This window comes from Elgaria multicarinata, chromosome 9, assembly GCF_023053635.1.
Source record: "Elgaria multicarinata webbii isolate HBS135686 ecotype San Diego chromosome 9, rElgMul1.1.pri, whole genome shotgun sequence".
NCBI lineage: Eukaryota > Metazoa > Chordata > Lepidosauria > Squamata > Anguidae > Elgaria > Elgaria multicarinata.
In genome coordinates, this window is record NC_086179.1 from 99905240 (window position 1) to 99930824 (window position 25585).

Below are 25585 nucleotides of genomic sequence, written 5' to 3' on the forward strand. Positions count from 1 at the left end.
CTGGATTGTGCTTAAAAGGATTGTGTGAGTTGCTCATGGTCAAAGCTGTGTGTACTCAGCAGTGAGCAGGGAAGGGGGAGGAAGAATCAAATTCTGTACCCCCCCAAAAAAAGGATTTTGCATGCTGTAAAAATTATTGCAAATTAAGCAACTTTGAATAATGTATTTCATTTTGCAATATTTATTCTGGGTTTCCTAATCATGGGGAAGGACAAGAAATTTGCAAGTCACTGCTATCCTACCACCATCCTCTGAGAATTTTATTCAGCTACACTTCTGGCTTCTGTGATTTCAACAGGAACATTCAAGTTACTTTCTAGCCCCTAAGCCAGTGGTGCACAGACTGCAGCCCCCTCAGGCCTTAACTGCAGCCCCCATGGGTACCCTAACCACCCCCCATTACTGAATTCTTCCCTGCCCACTGATTTCTCCTTCCCCAGAAACTCTCATACCAGCAAGGAAAGATCATAGAATCATAGAATCATAGAATAGCAGAGTTGGAAGGGGCCTACAAGGCCATCGAGTCCAACCCCCTGCTCAATGCAGGAATCCACCCTAAAGCATCCCTGACAGATGCTTGTCCAGCTGCCTCTTGAAGGCCTCTAGTGTGGGAGAGCCCACAACCTCCCGAGGTAACTGATTCCACCGTCGCACTGCTCTAACAGTCAGGAAGTTTTTCCTGATGTCCAGCTGGAATCTGGCTTCCTTTAACTTGAGCCCGTTATTCCGTGTCTTGCACTCTGGGAGGATCGAGAAGAGATCCTGGCCCTCCTCTGTGTGACAACCTTTTAAGTATTTGAAGAGTGCTATCATGTCTCCCCTCAATTTTCTCTTCTCCAGGCTAAACATGCCCAGTTCTTTCAGTCTCTCTTCATAGGGCTTTGTTTCCAGACCCCTGATCATCCTGGTTGCCCTCCTCTGAACACGCTCCAACTTGTCTGCGTCCTTCTTGAATTGTGGAGCCCAGAACTGGACGCAATACTCTAGATGAGGCCTCACGTGATTTGGAAGCTATACTTCTATTAATGCAGCCCAAAATAGCCTTGGCCTTTCTTGCAGCCATATCGCACTGTTGGCTCATATTCAGCTTGCAATCTACAACAATTCCAAGATCCTTCTCGTTTGTAGTATTGCTGAGCCAAGTATCCCCCATCTTGTAACTGTGCATTTGGTTTCTATTTCCTAAATGTAGAACTTGGCATTTATCCCTATTAAATTTCATCCTGTTGTTTTCAGCCCAGCACTCCAGCCTATCAAGATCACTTTGAAGTTTGTTTCTGTCTTCCAGGGTATTAGCTATCCCACCCAATTTGGTGTCATCTGCAAATTTGATAAGCGTTCCCTGCACCTCCTCATCCAAATCATTAATAAAAATGTTGAAGGGCACTGGGCCCAGGACTGAGCCTTGCGGTACCCCACTCGTTGCCTCTCCCCAGTTTGAGAAGGTTCCATTGATAAGTACTCTTTGAGTCCGATTCTGTAGCCAACTGTGAATTCACCTAATAGTTGTTCCATCTAGCCCACTTTTAGCTAGTTTGTTAATCAGAATGTCATGTGGTACTACATATGTGGTCCTCAGGGCTGAAAAGGTTGTCAGCCCTTGCCCAAAGGCCTAGAAATATGGTCTTTTAAAATAAAATAACAATAAAAGCTGAACTCCTGCAGAATGGCAGTGCACACACAACCTTGCTCATAGAGTTGAAAGGGGCCATTTAGGCCATCGAGTCCAGTGCAGGAATCTTTTTAAAGCAACCCTGACAGATGACCATCCAGAAGGGGCTGAGCTGGGAATTCTTCCTCAGTATGTCTTTTCCGTTTTGAAAAACTATTCAGTGTTGAAAAGGAAGAGGAAAAGGAATAACACAATATCACTGTACTTGCAATTTCTTCTTATTCCAGATGACAGAGAGCGTTGACTGGTTACAGAGCCAAAGTGGATTGTGTAAAATTGATCGTTATACTCCTAGTGATGAGGAAGAACAGAATTGGATGGTAAGAAGTAAACTGTTATTCAAGCATGATTACTTTCAGAAAAGGGGGTATGGGTGTGTGGATGTGCGTGCATGTATACAGTATATATAATAGTAAGTGTGTACTACTAGAACAACTGCATACATATGAGTAGGAATGGATGAGAAATTTGTTCAGTCCAAATTTTTATATAAACATACCTCTTTTGCATCTCCCAAACCTATATGCATACCAGAACACACTTTTACACCAAAATCCACACTTTTTAGAATTTTGCAATGCAATTTCCAACTTTAAAAAATGCACACAAAAATATGTATGTTAAAGAAAAGTGTTGCAGCCCATCATTAGATTTCAACAACCTTGTTTTCACTGTCTTATTGAGTAGGCCTAATTCCATCACTTCATTTGCAATGTTTTCAGTATCATCTAATTTTGTTATAAACCAATCTATTTTGTCCTCCAAGGTCTTTATGACATTTTCCCATTCCTCTTGGAGAGTTTCTAGATGGTGACCTATTAACTGCATAGGTTCCACACTGTCTTTAGATGGTTTGGCCATCTTCCATGCCATTGCAGGGCCTCCTCTTCTTCCTCATTGTCCAGTCCCAGAGATGGAGTGGGATTTCTTATCCCAAAGTATGCCATGAGATCTTTGTTTTTCAGTTTTAATGATCCCTGGGACATCCCTCTCTTTATTACATCAGGCTTTGACTTTTGAGGATTCAATGTTTGCCGTATGATAGGATTTATTTTAGGCCATCGTGAAGAGCTTGTGCCTATGCAACCATATTGTTTGCATGCAGACTCTGACCCCCTTGCATGAATTTTTGCGCAGACTTATTTTTTGCTAAATTTGTGAACTGATTAGGAAATGAGGTGAAACAAACTGGTGGTCAGGAAAATGAGGAACCGAGTACAACCAAAAGTGACAGATTTGCACATTTCTACATGGCACACAAAGAAAAATATTTCCCCAATGAATATGTTATTACTGGGATACCAATTACATTGCAATTAGATGTTCAGCCATGTTTCCCAAAACCAAACAGTTTCAAGTGTGCTTTAACATAACTTACATGTCTGGGCTCTGGCAAAGTTTGGGTCTGTGGCATGCTGCCCATCCTGCCCATTCTAACCATTCTTCTCAGAAGAAATTCCCATTTTGCCCAGTAGGTATTATTCCCAAATTAAATATGCATAGGATGGCAGCCTCAGATTCGTTCCTGGTGGTGGTGGTGGTAGTGTTTACAGAAAGGAATTTCGAATTGCATCTTAAGTACTAAAGTACTGAAGTTAGTACTTGACTCCCAGAGTGGTTTCCAGTGTATCAGATTCTTAGAAATTCTAGTTTCATTACCTTAAAATAAGCAAATTAAAATTTCTATCTTTCATAGATATGGATATAACTCTGTAAAAGTGTAGGAAGTATATGTTTCACAAAGACACCTATTCTGTTGGAAAGCATTGAGATGAGGTGTTCCCTCATATTCATTATGCATTGAGAAGCAAAGTCATTATAATCCTGGAAAGATTCTAGATGAATCATTACAAACGGCAGGCCTGAATCATCGACAGATTTCTTCCTTGCTGGGAATGTCTTGCCATGAGGGGGTGGAGAGGGAAGGATCTTATTTTCATGTGGAAAAGCTGGGCGGGGGGGGGGAAGGAGGAGGCCTCCATACGTGCCTGTGTAACAAGGTGAAAGGGTGCTGGGTCCATAGCTCAGTTGCAGGGCACAGACGGGCTCTGCATTCAATCCCTGCTACGTCCAGTTTAAAGGAATCCAGGTTGCAGGCTGGGATTTGAGATCAGAGAGCCACCTCCGGCTGGATTAGGCAGGAGTAGGCAAACTGGACCCATACTTATTGCCTAGTATCCCACCCCCCCAACCAGAGGGCAAATTGTTTTAATGAGCTGTTCCTGGTTTGCAGATACCTCTGGCAGGAGTGTTTCACTCCTCTTTGCCTGAATATTGATCCTCAAGGATTTATATGTAGTAGATTTTACTTTAGGACTTGTCAGTGGACTAGATTACCCTGATGTATCTCAGTGGCTTGTTTCACTATATTATTTTGTACTTCATCAGTCTCTGAGAAGGAAGAAGTCAGCCTTTCTTAATGTCACAGCTGGCCACAGTCCCACACAGATAATTTAGAATTATTATTTTTTATAAGAGGATGTGTATGTGTTGTCTGGACAAGTTACTGTCCATAGTAAGCTAGGTAAAGTACACTAGGTAAAGTTTTGTGACAAACCTTAACAATGGCTATCAAGACATGATAGTAGTGTAAAAAATAATGCATGGTGTGGAGAATGTGGATAGGGAGACATTTTTCTCCCTCTCTCATAATACCAGAACCCGTGGTTATCCCATGAAGCTCATTGGTGGGAGATTCAAGACAGATAAAAGAATGTACTTCTTCACACAGCACTTAGTTAAAGAATGGAATTCACTACCACAAGGTGTAGTGATGGCCACCAATTTCGATGGCTTTAAAAGGGAATTAGACAAAATTCATGGAGGACAAGGCTATCAGTGGCTACTAATGATGACTATATGCTACCTCCAATATGGGAGGCAGGATGCCTTTATACACTAGTTGCTCGGAACCATGCTAGGTGGGTGCTATTGCACTCATGTCCTACTTGTGGCTTTACCACAGGCAGTTGGTTGGGTCCTGTAAACAGAATGCTGGACTAGGTGAACTCTTGGTCTGATCCAGCATAGCTCTTTTTTATGTTTCCTATGACCAGTAGTTGTGACCCATAACTCATTGTTGCATTAATATGCACAACCTAAGTGTACTTACCTTGATTTCAGAAGCACTTACTTCCTAGTAAATGATGAGGTACATGACCAGTATAGTTGCATGCTTTGACTCTTGCTGAACTGTATAATTTTAGATTGCAACAGGGAGATGCCATGTCTGAATATTCTCACCAACTAAAAAGAAAAAAGAAAACTTCCTGCACATAGAACTTTCTGTATACAGGAAGCTGTTTATAGGGGAGAGAATTCAAACATAGGATTCCCAACCTACAAGCTAAAGTGGTATAGTCCAGCAAGAGCCACACTTCATGATTGTGCTAGTCATGTAGCTCATCTTTAGTTCTTCTTATGCTTGCAGCTTCAGATAGCTGCTGATTTTTCTGGACTAGCTACATCATTATAATCACATCCAGACTGTTCAGTGGGTGTCTTCCCCTGAACTGAAAGAGAAAAACATTTTATACCATTTGAATGTAATGATCATGGGGAGTAAGCCATTATAAAATTGTCTTTTGTTCCATTCCTTAGACTGACTCAGCAAAACTTTTCCAGCAAACGTCTTCTGATCCACTCAAAGTCTTGAGCTGGCTCCGAAAAGATCTGGAAAAGTGTGCAATTGGAGTGCAGAATGTGCTGAATGCCAGCAACAATGCAGGAGGTGCAAGCTCAAGGGAGCCGTCTGTGGGGAGGCAAAGCATGCCACAGCGCAATGTTCATTCTCCTGGTGGTTACAGTGTCTGCGATGAGGAATTCAGTGTGAACATCAGCTCTAATAGGGGCTCTCCCAACTTTCACTTGGCAATGAAGGCTGCTTGTCAAAAGGAACCTAAGGATGAAGAAAGTGATGGTTCTACTTCACCCAACACTAATCCTGATCCAGATGAAGTCTCTTTTTACTGCAATAGGCTTTCTAACCTCGCCATAGCGATGGCACGCAAAGAGATGAATGACCGGTCAGATGGCAACAACACATGCATACATAAGTCGCTTTTTGCTGCTGCTGGGGACCATGGCCACAGGTCTATTGGAGTGGGTACAGAGGATTGCAAGCCAAATCCATCCAGGATGTGTGAATGCAAGTATGAAGAAAGTCCCAATTCTAAGAAGAAAGCGTCACTGTATTACAAAGAAGAAAATACCGAAATACCTAATAAGAGTGAACCTTGGAGAGATGGTACTAAAGGCTGCAACCATAGAAAACGCTTTGGTCCAGATGAATACACCAACTCATTGAGTAAAGGAATATTGGTTTATGCCAATAATGTGGTTTCAGATATGATGGTCTCTGTTATGAAGACCATGAAAGTTAAAGTGAATGACTCTAACATAGCTTGTGCTGTGTTGAAAAAGGTACTGCTGAAGCACTCCAAGGAGGTTGTGTCTGACCTGATAGATTCCTGCATGAAAAACTTACATGATGTTACTGGAACACTCATGACTGACTCTGACTTTGTTTCAGCAGTGAAGCGGAGCCTCTTCACCCAAGGAAGCCAAAAGGCCTCTGAAATTGTCCAGGCCATGCTGAATCGGTTACACAATGCTTTGATTGTACAAAAACAGGTGAGTGAGAAGGGCAAGTCTCACAGCATGGCTTTTGCAACTGTCAAGACAGGTTCAGGGAATGATGCAAAGACTCAGAACATGAGGTTTTCTGCCACAAAAACAGAATCAGTTAAAGAAAAGGAAATGACATGCGCAGAAACAGTTGGCAATCACATCATCAAGGAGGGCCTCAGTGTTTGGCACCAGAAACAACAGAATGACAATGTCGGCTCAAGTGCCCCCTTATCAAAGGCTGCCTGGAATCCAGAAAATCAAGACTTTTCTAACCTTTCAACAGATTCCTGGGCAAGAGACCTGATTGTGACAGCATTACTGCTGATACAGTATCATCTAGTCCAGCAGGAGAATGCAGTGAAGGATGCAGCTGAAGGTGGCAGGACCAGCAAAGCAGCTGGCACCACTTTGGGGTTTATGTCTCAAGAAAAAGCTGGCAATTTGCTGCAGTTTGATTCATTAAAACAAAGTGATGACGAACAGTCTGAGATGAATGCTGAAAATGATATGTCAAGTGTTGTAGTAATGCTCATCCAGAAGCTTATCAATGAGACAGTCAACAAATTAGGCGGAAATGCTGGGACTCCGATGGCAGATGAAGCATACAGGAGTGCTTACAAAAGTCCAGAGGGACCAGGGCCACCAGGCCTTTCAGAAGTAGATAATTCATATGAAGACGCCATATCTGGACTAACCAAAATGATTTTGGATCAGTTTGATGTCAACAGAAAGGAAGGAGGCAGTGGGCCATTCATTGACAACCTAGTGGATACAGTAACCAAGTTGTGTCTCATGATAGCCAAATACAGCAATCCTGAGTCAGGTCTTGGAGATATGGGAGACAGAGAAGATGCCAGTGCCCCTATGTATTCAAAAGGCACAGAAACTGTGGAAAGTCGAATAGGGTCAGGCGAAGACACTACATCTGGCCGCAAAGTGGTTGTGACCAACCAGAATGCTCCTGAAAACATCCACAACAAACAACTGCAAGCCATCCTTCAGTGGGTGGCAGCCTCTCAGTTAAATGTCCCTGTTTTGTACTTCATGGATGATGATGAAGAGACCCTGAATAAGGTAAACAATGAAACACTTGAAAAAATTGTGGGGAGGGGGCATTGGAATGGGATAGCATTTAAGTTCTACATGTGTTTTAAGAAGGTTCAATTTCTGTTCTTCTGCATTTCCTTGATATGTGATAGGTAATTTTTCAATAACTATTAGTGGTCGGAGTAATTTGGGGGGGGATGCCTCTTCCCCTCTGAATTACCCTCCCTTTTGCCCATCCACTCCCTTTTGCTCCATCCTAAAGCCCTCCTGCTGCTCCAGCTATTTCCCTGGTAGACCCATAGGCCATTCCGTCATTACTCCCCCACAAATGTTCCTGCACATGGCTGGGGAGAGGAAGGGCATGCTAAAATAGTTTGCTGGTGCCAACCCAACCCAAGGCTTCAGGAAAGGGGGTGGGCAGTGTGTCTTAGATATCTCTCTCTCACACACACACTCTGCTCCTCCCCTTTTGGAGCCATATCCCCAGCCTTTTCTTTATCACTCTGTGTTTACCATATATGTAATGCTGGAGCATGACAAAGAGATAGAAAATTAGGAACTGTCTGTTTTGTAAGAATAGATTGATACTATTTGAATACTAACAATATTGCTAGAAAGATAGAGCCTTGAGGCCCAAGTTAAAAAGTTAATAATAGTAACTGTGGGTATGAGGAATTGGATTGGGACTGTAGCACCTGTATGTAGATTCAGAGAGTATAGTCCATAAAAAGTATTAACCAATATCTTTGATTATATCTTTGGTTATATCTTTGGTTATATCTTTGACTATTTGGCCCCATAAAAGGGATTACGGCCAAATAGTTTTTAAGATATTCACAGCCAGTTCTAGAGTTACAGAATACATCAGACTCAAACTCAACAAAATAAAATGAATGATACATACCTATGATTCTGCTAAACTAGAATGTATTGCACTTTAGAACACAAAAAAACAGGAGTGGAATTTCATAGAATCATAGAATCATAGAATAGCAGAGTTGGAAGGGGCCTACAAGGCCATCGAGTCCAACCCCCTGCTCAATGCAGGAATCCACCCTAAAGCATCCCTGACAGATGGTTGTCCAGCTGCCTCTTGAAGGCCTCTAGTGTGGGAGAGCCCACAACCTCCCTAGGGGCGGATCCACACTTAACTTTTGGGACGCCCTGACGGCGATTTGGGGCGTCCCGAAATCAATGTTGAGAACCCTACCTTTTGCATTTCAAAAAGAGGCGGAGGAGGAGGAGGAGGAGGAGGAGGAGGCCCTCGCGGGGACGGGATTCAGAGTTGCTGCGCCCGGCGCCTTCGCCGGGCAATCAGCTGCCGCCCCCGTACCCGCCGGCCTCCTTCTGCCGGCGAAAGAGTCACCTGGGGCCCACCCGGGTCGGAGAGCATCGCGGAAGAAGCCACTGCCGGCTTCCGACGAGCTCTATGACCCGGGTGGAAGCCGGCGGGGGCTTCTTCCGCGATGCTCTCCGACCTGGGTGGGCCCCGGGTGACTCTTTCACCGGCAGAAGGAGGCCGATGGGTACGGGGGCGGCAGCTGATTGCCCGGCGAAGGCGCCGGGCGCAGCAACTCTGAATCCCGTCCCCGCGAGGGCCGCCTCCTCCTCCTCCGCCGCCGCCTCTTTTTGAAACGCAAAAGGTAAGGTTCTCAACATCGATTTCGGGACGCCCCAAATCGCCGTCAGGGCGTCCCAAAGGTTAAGTGTGGATCCGCCCTAGGTAACTGATTCCATTGTTGTACTGCTCTAACAGTCAGGAAGTTTTTCTTGATGTCCAGCTGGAATCTGGCTTCCTTTAACTTGAGCCCGTTATTCCGTGTCCTGCACTCTGGGAGGATCGAGAAGAGATCCTGGCCCTACTCTTTGTGACAACCTTTTAAGTATTTGAAGAGTGCTATCATGTCTCCCCTCAATCTTCTCTTCTCCAGGCTAAACATGCCCAGTTCTTTCAGTCTCTCTTCATAGGGCTTTGTTTCCAGACCCCTGATCATCCTGGTTGCCCTCTTCTGAACACGCTCCAGCCTGTCTGCATCCTTCTTGAATTGTGGAGCCCAGAACTGGACGCAATACTCTAGATGAGGCCTAATCAGGGCCGAATAGAGAGGAACCAGTATCTCACGTGATTTGGATGCTATACTTCTATTAATGCAGCCCAAAATAGCATTTGCCTTTCTTGCAGCCATATCACACTGTTGGCTCATATTCAGCTTGCGATCTACAACAATTCCAAGATCCTTCTCGTTTGTAGTATTGCTGAGCCAAGTATCCCCCATCTTGTAACTGTGTATTTGGTTTCTATTTCCTAAATGTAGAACTTGGCATTTATCCCTATTAAATTTCATCCTGTTGTTTTCAGCCCAGCAGCCTATCAAGATCACTTTGAAGTTTGTTTCTGTCTTCCAGGGTATTAGCTCTCCCACCCAATTTGGTGTCATCTGCAAATTTCATAAGCATTCCCTGCACCTCCTCGTCCAAATCATTACTAAAAATGTTGAAGGGCACTGGGCCCAGGACTGAGCCCTGCGGTACCCCACTCGTTGCCTCTCCCCAGTTTGAGAAGTTTCCATTGATAAGTACTCTTTGAGTCCAATTCTGTAGCCAACTGTGAATCCACCTAATAGTTGTTCCATCTAGCCCACTTTTAGCTAGTTTGTTAATCAGAATGTCATGTGGTACTTTGTCAAAAGCTTTGCTGAAGTCAAGATATATGATGTCCACAGCGTTCCCACAGTCCACAAGGGAGGTTACCTTATCAAAAAATGAGATCAAATTTGTCTGACAGGACTTGTTCTTGACAAATCCATGTTGGCTTCTAGTAATCACTGCTTTAATTTCAAGGTGTTTACAGATTGACTTCTTTATAATCTGCTCCAGAATTTTCCCAGGGATGGATGTCAGACTGACTGGTCTGTAGTTCCCAGGTTCTTCCTTTTTGCCCTTGCTGAAGATAGGGACAATGTTAGCCCTCCTCCAGTCGTCTGGCACCTCACCCGTCTTCCATGATTTTGTAAAGATAATAGACAAAGGTTCTGAGAGTTCTTCCACTAGCTCCTTCATTACTCTAGGATGCAGTTCATCAGGCCCTGGAGATTTAAACTCATTCAAGGAAATTAGGTGTTCTTTGACCATTTGTTTATCAATCTCAAACTGTAATCCTGCCCCCTCAACTTCTGCTTCACTTTTTCCAGGGGTGTCATAGACCCGCTTTTGGGAGAAGACTGAGGCAAAGTAGGAATTGAGCACTTCAGCCTTTTCTTTGTCATCTGTTATCAATTTGCCATCCTCATTAAGCAGTTGAAGCACCATTTCCTTCCTCTGTCTTTTACTACTCACATATCTGAAGAAAGCCTTTTTATTGCTTTTAGCATCCCTCGCTAATCTCAGCTCATTCTGAGCTTTAGTCTTCCTGATGCCATTTCGGCACTTCTGCGCCACTTGTCTGTACTCTTCTTTTGTAGCCTGGCCTTCCTTCCACTTCCTATATGTATCCTTTTTTGTATTCAGGTCATCTCAAAGCTTTTTGTGGAGCCACATTGGTTTCCTCTGTTGTCTTCTATCCTTTCTCCTTGTTGGAATTGTTTGTAACTGTGCCTTTATAATTTCCTTTTTTAAATACTTCCACCCATCCTGCACTCCTTTTCTCATTAGGCTCATTTGCCATGGGACCTTACTTATCATAGTTCTGAGTTTATTAAAATCAGCTTTCCTAAAATCCAGAGTATGTGTATGCCTTCACTCAACTTTTGTCTCCTTCATAATCAAGAATTCAAGTATGACGTGGTCACTTTCCCCCAGAGTCATTCCAGTCATGGGAGTCATCCCAGCAAGTTTTAGTTATACCTATCAAGTCGTATTTGCCTTCATGTAATAAGAGTTCAAGTTCGTTCTGTTTGTTTCCCATGCTCTGTGCATTAGTATATAGACATCGAAGACCATGTGTTTTATAGCCTGGCTTTGTTCCTACCTTGTTGCGGACACTATTTTGGGGCACTATTGGAACTGTTCTCTGTACTGTGGTGCCTTGGCCTTCATCCATTGTTGCCTCGAGGTTTACGTCTCCCACCCCCGTAAGATTCAGTTTAAAGCTCTCCTGATCAAGTTCTTCATGCTGTGGCCAAACACATTCTTTCCAGCCCTTGTGAGGTGCAACCCATCCCTTGCCAGCAGTCCATGTTCCAAGTAGCATAGCCCATGCTCCCAGAATCCCAAACTCTCACGTCGGCACCACCTTCGTAGCCAGTCGTTCATCCGGAGTATTTTTCTTTCCTTTTCTATTCCTCTTCCAAGAGCCGGGAGGATAGATGAGAAAACTACCTGGGCCCCAAAGTTCTTCAGTTTCCTTCCCAGAGCGTCAAAGTCTGAAATGATTTCTTCGTAGCTCTGCTTGGCGACATCATTTGTTCCCACATGGATGAGAAGAAAGGGGTATTTGTCCGTGGGCTTTATGAGCTTCGGTAACCCTTCAGTCACATCTCTAATCTGTGCTCCAGGGAGACAGCATGCCTGGCGAGTCCATGGGTCTTCACAACATACTTGGGTTTCAATCCCACACAGCAGGGAGTCTCCCACAACGACTACTCTTCTCTTCTTCTTGGTTGACCTACCTTCTGCCTCTTGTTCATTGTTGCCAGACATTGACTGGGTTCGCCCCTTTACATGCCTTCTTTTGGGAGCAGTTACTGCTGTGGCTACTGCACTCCAGAGGCACAGCAGTATGTTAGAACTTATTCAGAAAATTCAGCTTACAGAATATTTTGAAGTTAAAGCCATCCATGTGGAAAGGTTACTTTAGGAATATAGCGACCAGAAATAAAGTATCCAGTATTTGTTGGACCTCACAGAACTCTTAAATGAATATGTAAAAGAAACACAGCAATTTTCCAGTGGAGAAAGCTGGTGATCCAATCGAGGCTCTAGTAGAACAATGAGATACGGAGGGCCATGAACTTGATTGCACCTGAGTGGCTTCCCTGGTGTTGTGGAGCCCACTCAGCACCTTGGTGTATTGGGGAGCTGCAGTCAATGAAACAGGTTGCACTAGAACACAAATGGTGTAAGACTCGAAGTGAAGACAACCGAGCATGCTCTACTGCACATAATTGTGCCTACTGCATCACGGTGCAGACAGCAAAGAAGACTTACTTTGCTGCCTTCATTGAGTCCTTGAGTAGAGCTCTTTTGGGTGGTTCAAGGACCATTAACACTCTCCCCAGTGAATGGGACCCTGGCCCCTTCAAAGACCTACTCTGACCATTTGGCATCACACTTTGAGCACAAAATCATGTGTCTCCACAGTGATCTTGACGCTGTTGTTAGCACAGCTCCAGTCGAGGTGTCTGACACCATCATTCTGCACGACTTTGTGGGATCAGTTTCCGTTGCTGTTACCTGATGACATGGACAAAGTGCTTGTGGGAATGCAAGTACCCATGTGCCCTCTTGATCCTTGCTCCTCCTGGCTAATAAAAGCTGGCAGAGGATGCATGACCAGATGGGTCCAGGCAGTGGTAAATGCATCTTTATGTGAAGGTTTGACTGGGGGGATTCGGGGGGAGGGGGGGATAAATGCTTCCTTTTGGGAAAGTGTGGTTTCTGCTATCCTTAAGGTAGCAGTAGTGCAACCACTCCTGAAGAAGCCCACTCTGAACCCAATGTTATTAGACGACTACCTCCCAGTTGCAAATACCCCTTTGTTAAGGTAGGTACTTGAGAGGGTACTATTTATCTATGCCCATTCCAGTCTGGGTTTTGACCTGGTTATAGGACCAAATCAACTTTGGTCTTCCTGATAGATGATCTTTATCAAGAGAGGGGCATGGAGGAGTGCAACCTTGTTAATTCTGCTCAGTCTCTCATTAGCTTTTGATATCATTGACCATGGTAATAATAACAATAACAATAATGATAATAATGATAATAATAATAATAATAATACATTTCTTATCCACCTCTCCACTTGTATCCTTCTCGATTGACTCTGTGTGTTGGGCATTGGAGGCACTGTGTTACAGTGATTCCAGTCCTAAATGCAGGGTCAGTTTCAGACAGGTCACCATTTTTTGATCCCTTGACAATTGCGCTATGGGGTTTTGCAGCATACCGTCTTGTCCCCAGTGTTGTTATAATTATATATATATATATATATATATATATATATATATATATATCCCCTGGGAGCAGTCATTTGCAGATTTGGAGCCAAGTGCTGTCTGAATGCTGATGACATGCAAACTCTTATCTCCCTGTGACGTCTCAATCAGGTGAGGCTGTGCAAGATCAGTGCTTAGACTCAGTAATGGGCTGGATGAGGGCCAATAAACTGAAGCTGAAACTTGGCAAGATGGATGCCCCATGGGTGAGTGGCTCCAAGGTCCAGGAGATAGGCTCATTGCCTGTTCTAGATGGGGTTGCACTCTCCCTGAAAGATCAGGTCCATATTCTGGTGGTACTCCTACATTCATCACAGTCACTGAAGGCCCAAGTAGTCATGGCGGCTCGGAGTGCCTTTGCTAGCTTCAGGTGGTTCACCAGCTATGGCTTTCCCTGGGCAGGGATAGTTTGGCCACAGTGATACAGGAGCTCGTAACCTCAAGACTGGATTACTGTAATGCTCTCTATGTAAGACTGTCCTTAAGGCTGGTACAGAAACTGGAGCTAGTACAGAATGCAGTAGCTCAGCTGTTGTCAGGAGTTGCCTTTTTTCAGAATGCAATTCCTTTGCCGAGGGAACTGCAATGGCTGCTTATTTGCTACTGGGCCAGGTTTAAGGGTTTGGTGCTAATGTATAAAGCAACTTGGGACAAGGATACATGAGAGAGCGCCTTCTCCCTTATCAACCTGCCCAGACACAGGGGTCATAAGGTTGGCATGGTCCTAGTGGTTCCACAGGACTTATGACCCAATTCAAGTCGTCCCGGAGAAGAGCCTTCAGTGTGGTGGCCCACTTACTATGGAATTCCCTGCCTCTGAAGGTCAGGCAGGCACCAACATTGTGTTGCTTTCAGGGCCTCCTGAAAATATCTTTATTTCAAGAAGACTTCATTGACTGACCAGTCATGGTTTTTATTGATACTGTGTTTTAAAAACAAAAAAATAATATGCTGTTTTATTTTTATCTTTTATTGTTCACCACTGTGGAATCTGTCTAGTTTATAAATGTTGTAAATAATTAAATAAATAAAAAAGACGACAATTCCCAGCATTCCTCAGCCAGTCAGGGAATGCTGGGAGTTAGAGGAGGTTTTTTTCCTTCTAAATGTACATAGGATTGCAGCCTTCGAGAGTAACATTCAGAAGTATTACAGCATGATCAGAGTTTTATCCTTGTGGATTGAAGTTACACCTTCAAAATGTGTTTCCCTGCGGTTCTTTAAAACCTTTCCCCCTCAATCACATTTGTAAAATCAATGTAAGAAATTACATAAGCCAGAATGTTTGTATTACAAATACTTCTGTATATTAACAAAAATCTGATTAGTTAAAATCTATTCGTTTTGAGATTTATGTCCCACCTTTCACTACAAATACCTTTAAAGCCGTTTTAGTAATCAATAAAAGACTACAAACATATCAAAACTAACATTAAAATGACAAAGGTAAAAGCAGCCAAACGAGCAGATAAGAACAGTGACAAACACACAGGTCTTTACATATTCTTAAAAGCATGAGAGAAGACGACTTACTTCTCCTGCTTTGTAAAACCTAATTAGAGATTAATATGTCTACGGAAGGAGTTTCATAATTGGGGCACTACTGCAGAAAAGGCTCCCTTCAGGGCAACTAAGCACTTCCACATTAAGATGTTTACAGTTGTAGATACTTTCAGCACATTCAGACCTAGTGTTCTTCAAATACTTAAAAGGTTGTCACACAGAGGAGGGCCAGGATCTCTTCTCGATCCTCCCAGAGTGCAGGATATGGAATAACGGGCTCAAGTTAAAAGAAGCCAGATTCCAGCTGGACATCAGGAACGTCCTGATACTCTGTCTCATACGTTAATAAAAGTTTATATATCTTTGAGATAACATGTTCATCATTTGTACATAATGCCATTTCAAATTCTGATTTTGATTGCTCAGATCTAGTGTTCTTGTTTATGCTCTTTATAGAATTTCCTGTAAGGATGACTTAGACCTTAATCCTATGTACACTTATTCCAATAATGGCTCTGTCCATAAGTACACTGAAACAATGAAGCAAAAAAGGTATATGGGGGGGGGGAAGAATAATAATAATTTAACAATATTCCAGTCATGACAAGAAGACTAAATTTCTCAGTGCCTTAAATGACTGTGCCCTAGAACAGAACCGACCAGAAGGGAGGCAACCCTGGACTTAATCCTAAGTGGCACCGCCCAGGGCCTAGTACTAGATGTAAATGTTGTTGAACCAATTGGTAACAGTGACCACAGTGCTATCACACTAAATTTATATTTAAGTGGGGGAACTGCCCAGGAAGTCTAACATAGTCACATTTGACTTCAAAAGAGGACACTTTTCTTAAATAAGGCAACTGGTGAAAAGGAAGTTGAAAGGGGGAGTCCAGAAGGTTAAATCCCTTCAAAATGCGTGGAAATTACTCAAAACCACAATAACAGAAGCTCCGCTAAAATGTATTCTACAGGTTAGGAAAGGTAGCACCAAGTCCACAAGGTCACCAGCATGGTTAACAAGCAGTGTCAAAGAAGCTATTGTAGAACAGAGGGCTTCCTTCAGAAAATGGAAGTCTTGCCCAAGTGAGGAAAATAAAAGGGAGCACAAGCTTCCATTAAGGTGATGCAAGCAAACAATAAGAGATGCAAAAAAGCATTTTGAAGAGCACATCATTAATAATATTAAGGCCAACAATAATGAATTCTTTAAATATATCAGAAGCAGGAAACCAGCTAGGGAAGTAGTTGGACCGTTGGATGACAACAGAGTTAAACGAGTAATAAAGAAGGACAGGAAGATTGCAGAGAAGCTGAATGAATTCTTTGCATAGGTGTTCACTGCAGAAAATACAGGGCAGATGCCTGTGCCTGAACTGATGTTTACAGGATGGGAGTCTGAGGAACTGAGGCAAATAGTGGTGACAAAAGGTGAAGTTCTCAACCTTATTGACAAATTGAAAGCAAATACATCACCAGGCCCAGATGGCATCCATCCCAGAGTTCTCAATGAACTCAAATATGAAATTGCGGACCATCTAACAAAAATATGCAACATGTCCCTAAGCTCAGCCTCTGCACCAGAGGACTAGAAGATGGACAATGTAAAAGTAATTTTTAAAAAGGGATCCAGGGGGTTCCAGGAAATTACAGGACAGTTAACTTGACATCTGTTCCAGGTAAATTGGTTGAAAGCATTATTAAAGACAAAGTTAGTAAGCATATAGAAGGGTATGTCCTGCTCAAGAAGGATCAACACAGCTTCCGCAAAGGCAAGTCCTGTCTCACTAATCTTCTAGAATTCTTTGAGCGTGTCAATGAACATATAGACGGGTGATCCAGTGGACATTGTTTACTTGGATTTCCAAAACACTTTCGATAAAGTTCCTCACCAAAGACTCCTGAGCAAACTTAGCAGTCATGGAATGAGAAGAGAGATCCTCTTATGAATCAGGAACTGGTTAAAGACCAGAAAGCAGAGAGTAGGAATAAATGGTCAGTTCTCCCAATGGAGGGAAGTAAATAGTGGGGTCCCACAGGGATGGATATTGGGACCAGTTCTTTTCAACATAAATGACCTGGAATTGGGAGTGAGCAATGAAGTGGCCAAGCTTGCCAATGACATCAAATTATTTAAGGTTTTAAAACACAAAGGGATTGTGAAGAGCTAATATTATCTAGGGGGCATAGGATTGTTCCCTTAATTATTTTCTTTCATGCTTTCCATATAAGAACAAAAGAAGAGCTATGCTGGATCAGATGAAGGCTCTGTCTAGTCCAACACTCTAGTCCAGCACTAGTCCATGCTGGATCAGACCAAGGGTCCATCAAGTTCACACAGTGGCCAACCAGCTGTTGACTAGGGAAGCACAAGGAGGACATGGTGCAACAACACTCTCCCACCCATGTTCCCCAACAACTAGTGTATTCAGGCTTACTGCCTCTGATGAAGACCAGTCAGGTTGAAATGCATTTGGGTTTTGGATATTCTAAGTGTAGCCTTTTTCAAAACCAGTATTTTTACTAGGTATGCATGAAAATTATTGGACTGCTAATTCATTGGGTTTTTTTGATAAATCTTGTAAAATATTTTATTTTATTTTATATTAGTTATTAGTTATTGTATTAACATTTAATAGGGATAAATGCCAAGTTCTACATGGGGGATACTTGGCTCAGCAATACTACAAATGAGAAGGATCTTGGAATTGTTGTAGATTACAAGCTGAATATGAGCCAACAGTGCAATATGGCTGCAAGAAAGGCAAATGCTATTTTGGGCTGCATTAATAGATGTATAGCTTCCAAATCGCGTGAGGTACTGGTTTTTCTCTATTCGGCCCTGGTCAGGCCTCATCTAGAGTATTGCGTCCAGTTCTGGACTCCACAATTCAAGAAGGACACAGACAAGCTGGAGCATGTTCAGAGAAGGGCAACCAGGATGACCAGGGGTCTGGAAACAAAGTCCTATGAAGAGAGACTGAAAGAACTGGGCATGTTTAGCCTGGAGAAGAGAAGATTGAGGGGAGACATGATAGCATAAGTATTTGAATATTTAAAAGGTTGTCACACAGAGGAGGGCCAGAATCTCTTCTTGATCCTCCCAGAGTGCAAGACACGGAATAATGGGCTCAAGTTACAGGTAGCCAGATTCCAGCTGGACATCAGGAAAAACTTCCTGTTAAAGTAGTACAACAATGGAACCAGTTACCGAGGGAGGTTGTGGGCTGTCCCACACTAGAGGCCTTCAAGAGGCAGCTGGACAACCATCTGTCAGGGATGCTTTAGGGTGGATTTCTGCATTGAGCAGGGGGTTGGACGATGGCCTTGTAGGCCCCCTTCCAACTCTGCTATTCTATGATCCTATGAATATGTAATGTTGTGGTTATATTTTTATTCTTAGAATTTCCCTTATACCTATTTTGCTACACTGTCCTATGCACACTTATCTGGGAGTAACCTCCACAGAAGACTTGCTTCTGAGCTAACATGTAGAGGATTGCTCTGCACATTTGGTATTCCCCATAACATGTATGTTTAATTATATAATAATAGAAGCTTTAAAGGCACATTTTGGAAATGCATTTTGTGGCATTCAGTCCATGCCAACTGCAGCATTGTAGAATGTGCCTGCATTGTAGCATCATTCCCTTTATTTCCACAGTCTAATGGTGAGTAGATTCTGATGTAACCAAAATAATCCACATTGAAGAGGGATGCATCAGTAGAAGTACAAAAATATTTAGAGAAAAACTCGCAAGGGGAGACATGCACACAGACCAACAAGTGCTGGTTATGTTCAGTGGCCGCAGAATGCTTACTGACTACTTGGGAGGAACACAGAAGTGTGTGTCGGGGGAGGGGGAGTAGAATTGAGTATCCTGGAAAAAAGTATGGCTGTCTGTCAGGAACCCTGAACAGGAGCAGTCCACGCAGAAACATTTTGTTGCAGGTTCTGTTTGTAGCTTGTCTTCATGATAATTCAAAAGCAAATGCGACCATAGAAGGCAAGGGAAACCTTGTTTTCTGCCAAATGCATTTCTTCTTCCTTGCCTCTTCAAATTCAGCGTTTTAGCTCTAAATGGAGACTGTGCCCCCACCCTCTGCCATCCTTCACACATTTGTTCCTGTGGCAGCAATGCAGCTTACCAAATGGAGGGATCACACTGCCTTCTTCTGCACCATGTACCTAAAGGAAAATATGATGTAGTATGTGCCATTTGTGCATGTCCTTTTTAAATAATAACAACAACAACATTTTCAGTGCCATCAACACCTGTATGCAATACCCATTCTCACATACTCAGTTGGAATCATACACTGGTCACACACTGAACTCAAAGAAACGAACAGATTCGATCACATGGAACTCATGGAACACCTCATGCTCCATCCCAATTCATGCAATTGAAAGAATTACAATCAGCAGGAAAGGAGATGGAAGAGGTTTGCTGGACATTGACACAATTCATGTTAAACAGATTAAAATCACTCAGAAATTTTTTACACACTAAAAACACCCCCATTCATAAAGCCATAGTAAAAGCAGATAAAAATTACACCCCACTCAACCTAGCACCCGCACAAAAAGCACTACATGGGAAGTACTACAACATAATACAGAACACACAAATAAAGAATCGTATTATTTATTTATTTATTTAATTACATTTATATACCGCCCCACAGCCGAAGCTCTCTGGGCGGTTTACAACATTTAAAAATAGTAAACATTAAAAGTATACAATTTAAAAACACACACACACACACACACACACACACACACACACACACACAAACAGTATAAAAACAACAGTATCCATTTAAAAACAACAATTGTGGGGTCCATTAAAAACAAACTTAACGTTGTTAAATGCTGTTAAAATGCTGTTAAAAATGCCTGGGAGAAGAGAAAAGTCTTGACCTGGCGCCGAAAAGATAACAATGTTGGCGCCAGGCGAGCCTCATCGGGGAGATCATTCCACAGTCGGGGGGCCACCACTGAAAAGGTATGAATGGTTTAGGACGGGTGAGCTATTTCATGAAACAGATGGATAGAATCAAGTAATAGCAACGAAGAACTATCAAAAATACTTCATAAAATATAACAGTGTAACAACAGATTTATGTAGGAAATGTCATTAATCCAAAGAAACAATAGACCATGTAACAGAAGGACGTAGAATTCTGGCAGGAATGGACTATACAGACAGACACAATACAGCTACAAAAATACTTCAATAACTGGCCATAAAATTCAACCTCATCAAACAATCTAAACTATACTATACATAACTCATCTGAAACAATCTTGGGAAAATGCAGATCATAAAATATACTGGGACAGTATAATTCATACAGATAAGACGATACCTTGCAACTGACCAGACATAACATTAAAGACAAAAAAAGAAAAATATACCTCATTGACAGCAATAATACCTAATAACAAAAATGTTGTAGTAAGGGAAGAGGAAAATAGAGGGGGGAAATACACCACTAGCTATGGAAGTTAAAGAACAGGAAAAGGTTACAATTTATTCTGTTAGTCACATCAGTCACTGGCATGACATCAATTTTTTTTACAGACCTTCAGAAACTGGGCCTACCAAAATATATCCACACCAACGTCCAGAACGCAGTCATACTAAAAACATGCTCAATAGTCAGGAAATTCCTGAATCAGTAAAAGACAGCATGACTTAGCAAAGCCCCTCATGTCCATCTAGAAAAACCACCATGAGCTAGAAAAGAGATAAATGATCAGAATAAGAATAATTGGGCCTCTGCTTGAAGTGCCCACATGTTGGAGGAAAGGGGTCCACACTTGGATTTTATCTGAATTAATAGTATTGTTACCCAAACAACTCTTGGTTAGGGGAGTGACAGCGATAAGCAAATATTGCATGCACGTCTCCCTCCGGCAATTTTCACTAAAATAAATCAATAATCCCCTTCTTGACATAGTTGCTATTGTGTTATGATTATTGTACTTATTTGTTACATTGATAGCATCCAGCCTGCTTGCAAAGTGCCCAGGGATAAAGTTAATAAACAAAGTACAAGCATACATGGAGTTAAGGATTTTTTCATATATCTTTAGATCTTGGTTCTTTAGATCTTTGGTACGCACAGTTGTGCCATCAGTTCTGAATGATAGGAGATATAAAACTGGGTCATATTCTCTTAGTGTAGGAGTATGCCAGCTTTTATGTTGCACAGAATTCTTCCTTCAATGGGATGAGGGACTAACTAATGTATTCAATAGTTACTCCCATCATATATATTTCAATCTCTCTCTCTTATAAACTTACAATATTATTTATTTATATAGCACCATCAATGCACATGGCACTGTACAATATTTGATACTAGGGCTGTGCACAGCTGCCCGAATCACCTCGGGGGCTGTTTCATAGGGTGACGCCTGAGGCGCCTGGGAGCATCCGCGTCCCGTCTTCTTGGCCTACCGCCCACCACCGTGTCTGGAACTGGGCGAGCTGGCCCAAATTAGCACTCCTCCTTTCCCGTGAAGAAGGGAAAAGCCCATTCGGAAGGGAAGGGAGGGCGAGGGAGACCTCGCCCCTGGCTGGCCTGGACCTTGGGGTGTGGGGAAGAGAAGAAACGCCTCCAGGAATGTGCTGGAACACACCCTGCTCCTTCCACCAACTGCTCACTGCAGCTGCTGCTCTTGTCTCCACCACCATGTTGATGCTGGGCCATGGGCGGGATCCCAGGTAATGTCCAGGAGACAGCAGGAGAGGAGCCCCAGGCCTGGGCAGATTAAGGGTGGGTTACTTCATCATCCCTTCACTAGCTTTTTTTCTTTAAAAGCCTCCACAGAGGCGTGGCGCCTGGCTCCAAGCTAAAAAAGTCAGGGTAAGTCCCCCACTTTTTTAGCGCAGAGCTTTGGGGCTTTGCCCCTGGATCACTTCGGAGTGGCAGCTGCGTTACATAGATCACCTGCCACCACTCCAAAGCTACTCTGGGGTAAAGCACAGATAGCAATTCCCATTTCACAGAAGGAAAATAATAATAATAATAATAATAATAATAATAATAATAATAATAATAATAATAATATTTCTTACCCGCCTCTCCAATTGGATCGAGGTGGGGAACAACAACAAGCACGAAACACAGAAAATACTGATTAAAAACACGGTATACACTGTTTAAAAACATCCTAAAAGCATCCTGAAACATACTAAAATATCCTAAAAACACATCCACAGGCAAAACAAAACCAGAACAAAAAACAAACAAATAAAACCTCACAGACAAGCACACCCACCCAAACAGTCAAAATACACCCAAAGGCAAAATGCATGCATGCATGCATGCACACACACGCAAAATACAGGCAAAGCCTACATATGTAAACACACAAAATGTGAGGTCCAGAGGCATTCTGGAGAAAGGAAAGAAAGATGGTGGACAGCTGGAGCCCAGCACCACTTTCAAGTGCTCCGGGGGTTATTTTTTAATTTAAAAAGTTGGGAGAGTCAGCAGACACCAAGGCAAGTATTTGAGGGGAATCTTCTCTATTCATAAATTAGTCATATATGAGGGAGAGGGAGAGAGATAGAGGAGGAGGAGGAGGAGGAGGAGGAGGAGGAGGAGGAGGAGGAGGAGAAAGAAAATGGGCTATTACACGGATATATACTTGAAGGTTGAGAACATGAGTCTAGATGAATATGAATTATGACCACATGCCAGATTCTTTTTCCTAAACATATCACACTTCTGGATTCTCCCCACCTCCCTTTTCAACAGCTTCAACAACTTTCCACGGTGGCTGTGGAAAGGGGCTACAGCGTGGGAGAAGTGATGCAGGCAGTCCTGAAGTATGAGAAGGAAAGGCAGCTGGGAGAGGCCCTGGGCAACTTTGTGCGGTTGCCAGTCCTGGACTGGCTGCTTCAGAATCTGTGAACACAGCGACCTCCCCTGCCCTTGCTTCCTTCACAGCATAGCCCTGTCAGCCTTAATTGCAGCACTCATTTGCCAGATGCGATACTATGAGTTTTACTGACCTCACCCCCCTGCTGAGCAGAAATATGAATAAAAGAAGGAAATACTTAAATACAGTGGTCGGAATAGTCATTCCTAGTCCTTTCAACCAAATGGGAATTTTTAGGTGAAGAATGTTCGTGTGATCTTTGAATATTCTTGTAGTTCAGTTGCAGATACTTTAAATACTCCAGTCTCTTTGTCAAAAAGTGCTAGTTGTACAATATTCAACTCATTTTCTCAATAGGCAAAAGCTCTGTTCACATGTTCAGCATCAATGCATGAGGAGAGGGCTCCAGCCCCCACCCCTCGCTCCCCCTCACATGCATCCATTGCCCTCTACTTGTGTAGGATGATGATGGTCTGAAGAAAGGAGCCACCTGTAACCGGGCTGATTTTCTAGCTTCCTAGATTGTGTGGAGAGCAATACAAAAGGCTCCCTTCTTCAGACTATCACCCTTCAGAAAGCATAGAGTGATGGAAATGCGTGAGCAGGGCCAGAGCCACCCTTCTCCTCAAGCATTGATTATGCACAGATACTTAATGCTTGAGTAGTGCTAAAGAGGATAATTGTTTTAGAACACCATGCACCAGGAATTTCTTCTCTGGCTGAGAATGGAAGTTGGACAAGACCAGAATAGTTGCTTGGATGCAGAACAGCAGTTAACCTCAAGCTGACCCTGCAACCCACTGGATGGAATGCCACAGCATGAGTTGAAATGCTGCTCCTGGTTCACAGCATTATTTTCTCAAAGAACTTTCAGCAGTGAACAAATTTTACATATTCAAAATGCTGTTGCTGCTGCAGTGTGATGCTCTTTACCTACATTTGAATCAATGAAAAATCGGGGTTTATATTTAATGAGGAGCTATCCCACTGTCATATAGATGAGGGCCCAGAGCATTTTCCCTAAGCTCCACTTTAAAAAAGTCAGGCACTTACCCTGACTTTTCCACCAAGCAAGGCGCAGACCTGCATTTGCCATCTGTTGCCTTGCTCTGGTGGTACAGCGGAGGCATGGCTGGGGGAATGGAACCCACTGTTTGGGCACCATCTGCTGGAGAGGGAGCGGTGCAGCAAGCAGAATGGCTTCTGGACCGCCTCTGTGCCTCCAGCTCTGTGATTTTGCTTACTAAAATTCTTTTTGTGCACGTATTTTCTTTTTCTTCCCACCTTATGTACTCTCAACTACTTTATCTCAGGGACGTTACCCTGAGCAACTCCCACTGAAAACTGAGATAAACCGTTGTTGTTTTTAACGTGTATAAATAATTTTTATCTTGGGGCCTCTGGTTGAAAGGAATTTGAAGGGCTAGCTGCTGCTGATCCTGGAAGTTTTTGCCTTTTGCTTTTAATACTTTGCCTTTTAATTCTTGGTTCTCTATTTTTTTTAAAAAAAAACTTTTTAACTTTTTAACTTTTTATTTTTTAACTCGAATTTTTAACCTTCGATTTTAACCAGCAAGTTGGCTATATATTTAATGTGTTGCATTAACTGTTTAATTGCTTAATTGCTTCACATTGAGCCTAAATATCTCGCAGTTGTTTTTGATCTCCTCTACTAATCAAGCACTGAACAATTACGGCTGTTCTGGCAAAGCCTGTGGTTGACTTCACATTCCAAAGGATATTGAATTGGCTACCTCTTGTGCTTTGACCTATTCCCTTCTATTCCCTCCTCTTGATTGTTATAAAGGAGGTTGAAATTATCCACCAGCATTACAATAAGTCTCCTGTTCAGAATATTTGTGGGACTAATGTAGAAAATATCAATCTCTGGGAGCAAAAGAAGTGAGTCCCCCTGCTTTTAGTATTACATGAGGAACTGTGTGCTGGGTATTTCCTTTTTATTAAAATGGTTTCTACAAGAAGTATCTATAGAAGCCAGGGGATGGTGCCAGTCTCTCCCCTTGTCCAAAGGGTATGTAAACGTACCAAACAAACGCAAATCACACAGTTTTGTATCCCTAGTGGGACGAAGAAAAAATATAAGGAGACAAGAGAAGAAATGACCGAGTCTTTGAACTCTTTACCCGATTGTACAGCAGAAATAAAAGGATTAGAGGGAGAACGGGAAACACCCATTATAGAGCCGCTGCCTAAAGGCCTTGCACAAGGGCACTTAAGGTTCGAAAATCTGACCCTGCAAAATCCAATATATTCCCCTGAGATCGCTGAGTTAGAAGACCCAGAGTTAAAGGAAATAAATGAGGCGATGAAAGATCAAATGGAGAAGTTAAAAATTGAAATGAAATCAATGACTTTAGAGGGGGAAATAAATAAGTTGTTTGCTGCACAAGAACAGATAAGAAAAGAAAGCCTAACAATAGAAGGTGGGCTTTATATAATAATGAGAGAGATAGAATTAATTAAAAATTTCATATCTGAATGCAACAATCTTCTAACCACCATTGTTGAAACGTTCATAAAAACAGACCCTAAACTAGAAGATGTGGGTTTAGGGAAAGCCTGTAATAAAAACTTAGCACCGAAAAGTAATTTCACATCGAAGAAGGGTGAGAAACAGAAGAAAGTAGAAAAGAAGAAAAATGTAGTTCAAGCAAAGAAAAGTAA

At 42.6% G+C, this 25585-nt stretch overlaps 1 protein-coding gene across 1 annotated transcript; it reads left to right on the plus strand.

Moving 5' to 3' along the window:
- The first annotated feature begins 1899 nt into the window (after window positions 1–1899).
- On the plus strand, window positions 1900–22932 carry AKAP3 (A-kinase anchoring protein 3). Its single transcript, XM_063133434.1, has 3 exons — window positions 1900–1992; window positions 5273–7375; window positions 22777–22932. Exons 1-3 carry the CDS (start codon window positions 1900–1902, stop codon window positions 22930–22932), a joined length of 2352 nt encoding a protein of 783 aa, XP_062989504.1.
- Window positions 22933–25585: the final 2653 nt, after the last annotated feature.

What these genes read in the sequence shown, in the direction of transcription:
- AKAP3 (XM_063133434.1), top strand. Translation starts at nt 1,900, where the DNA reads ATGACAGAGAGCGTTGACTGGTTACAGAGCCAAAGTGGATTGTGTAAA. An exon ending in AGGAAGAACAGAATTGGATG is followed by an intron (nt 1,993 to 5,272) that starts GTAAGAAGTAAA and finishes TCCATTCCTTAG; the next exon opens with ACTGACTCAGCAAAACTTTT. An exon ending in ATGAAGAGACCCTGAATAAG is followed by an intron (nt 7,376 to 22,776) that starts GTAAACAATGAA and finishes CCTTTTCAACAG; the next exon opens with CTTCAACAACTTTCCACGGT.